This window comes from Vairimorpha ceranae (genome assembly GCF_000988165.1).
Source record: "Vairimorpha ceranae strain PA08 1199 chromosome Unknown NODE_420, whole genome shotgun sequence".
Lineage (NCBI taxonomy): Eukaryota > Fungi > Microsporidia > Nosematidae > Vairimorpha > Vairimorpha ceranae.
Genome location: NW_020169714.1, coordinates 1 through 1,178, shown reverse-complemented (window position 1 = coordinate 1,178; position 1,178 = coordinate 1). Strand labels below are relative to the sequence as shown.

The 1,178-nt window shown below is 28.9% G+C and overlaps 1 protein-coding gene across 1 annotated transcript; it reads right to left on the bottom strand.

Annotated features, from left to right (window-relative positions):
* Positions 1-685: 685 nt before the first annotated feature.
* AAJ76_42000029 (hypothetical protein) lies at positions 686-1,150 on the bottom strand (the record flags this gene model as incomplete). The annotated part of the gene is made up of 1 exon (XM_024475593.1): positions 686-1,150. The coding sequence occupies one exon, from the start codon at positions 1,148-1,150 to the stop codon at positions 686-688; it is 465 nt and encodes a 154-aa protein (XP_024329329.1).
* Positions 1,151-1,178: the final 28 nt, after the last annotated feature.

Below are 1,178 nucleotides of genomic sequence, written 5' to 3'. Positions count from 1 at the left end.
TCTCAGAATTAATGTTTAAAGACGAATTCAAATCAAATATATTGTCAAGTTTTATGTTTCTTATTGCTGTATAATAATAAAAAAATTTTGTCATACAAAAATTCGGTTTTCTTTAATTTTTTTTCTATTATCATTACACTCTTTTCTGTATTCTGGGGCCGATATTAGACCAGGTGTTTTTTAGGGCAAATATTAGACCAGGTCCGAATTTTTAAATAAAACTGGTAGTGTACATACAAATACTATAAAAGGAAACTGGTCGGGGTTAAAAAGAAATATGCCCATACAGAGATAGAACATCTTTATTAGTAGGAATATATCTCCTTAAATATATGCTTTGGAGAAATCAACTAACAACAATGTTAAAGGATTTACTATATATTTCTCTTTTTTACAAATACGAATAAAAAATTATATAATGTATAATACAAGTTTTAATTTAGAATTTAAAACAAAACAATTTTAAAATTTGGTATTATTTATTTCGCAAAAGTTACTTTTTATAAAAATAAAAATTTATATCATTATTTTTACAAAATAAAAGTGCAAAATAAGGGTAAAAAAATTTTTTTAAGTATATCAAAAATCGTGCAGTTTAATTGTGTCTTTTTCCGGCCCGAATTATATTCACTATTATGTAAAATCGAGCATTAAGATGTTCATATAAAGGTTTACGTCTTGTAGATTAATTGGTATCAAGACTTGGTCTTATCATTACACGATCTCCAATTTCAAAATCAAAACGATCATATCGCCACTCAACGTTTCTTATCATTCTTTCTGCAGCTCTGTGAATAGATTCACGAGCGATAGGCCTCATATTATTCATATTACTTTCGTTTTGTTCACCAAGAGATAATATGTCCCGATAAATATAAGGTAAATTCATTTCTTTATCTAAAATTGGCAGTAGTTCGGTTTCTGCTGTATTACCATGGTCTAAAATTTCTATTTCATTTTCTGAAAAATAATACAATTCGTTGGCCCTCTCCAGGTTTATAATCTCATGAATCGGTCTACCAAAAACCAGATTTGTCGGTATCTGTGCAGTAGTATAATGCCTAAGATTATTGTATGAATATGTGATGCGCTTTCTAATTTCTGTCCATCTACCCACCATACCTTTTGTACGCAAAGTAGACCCTATCATGTATTAAAGGGTTCGATTGCATCGCTCT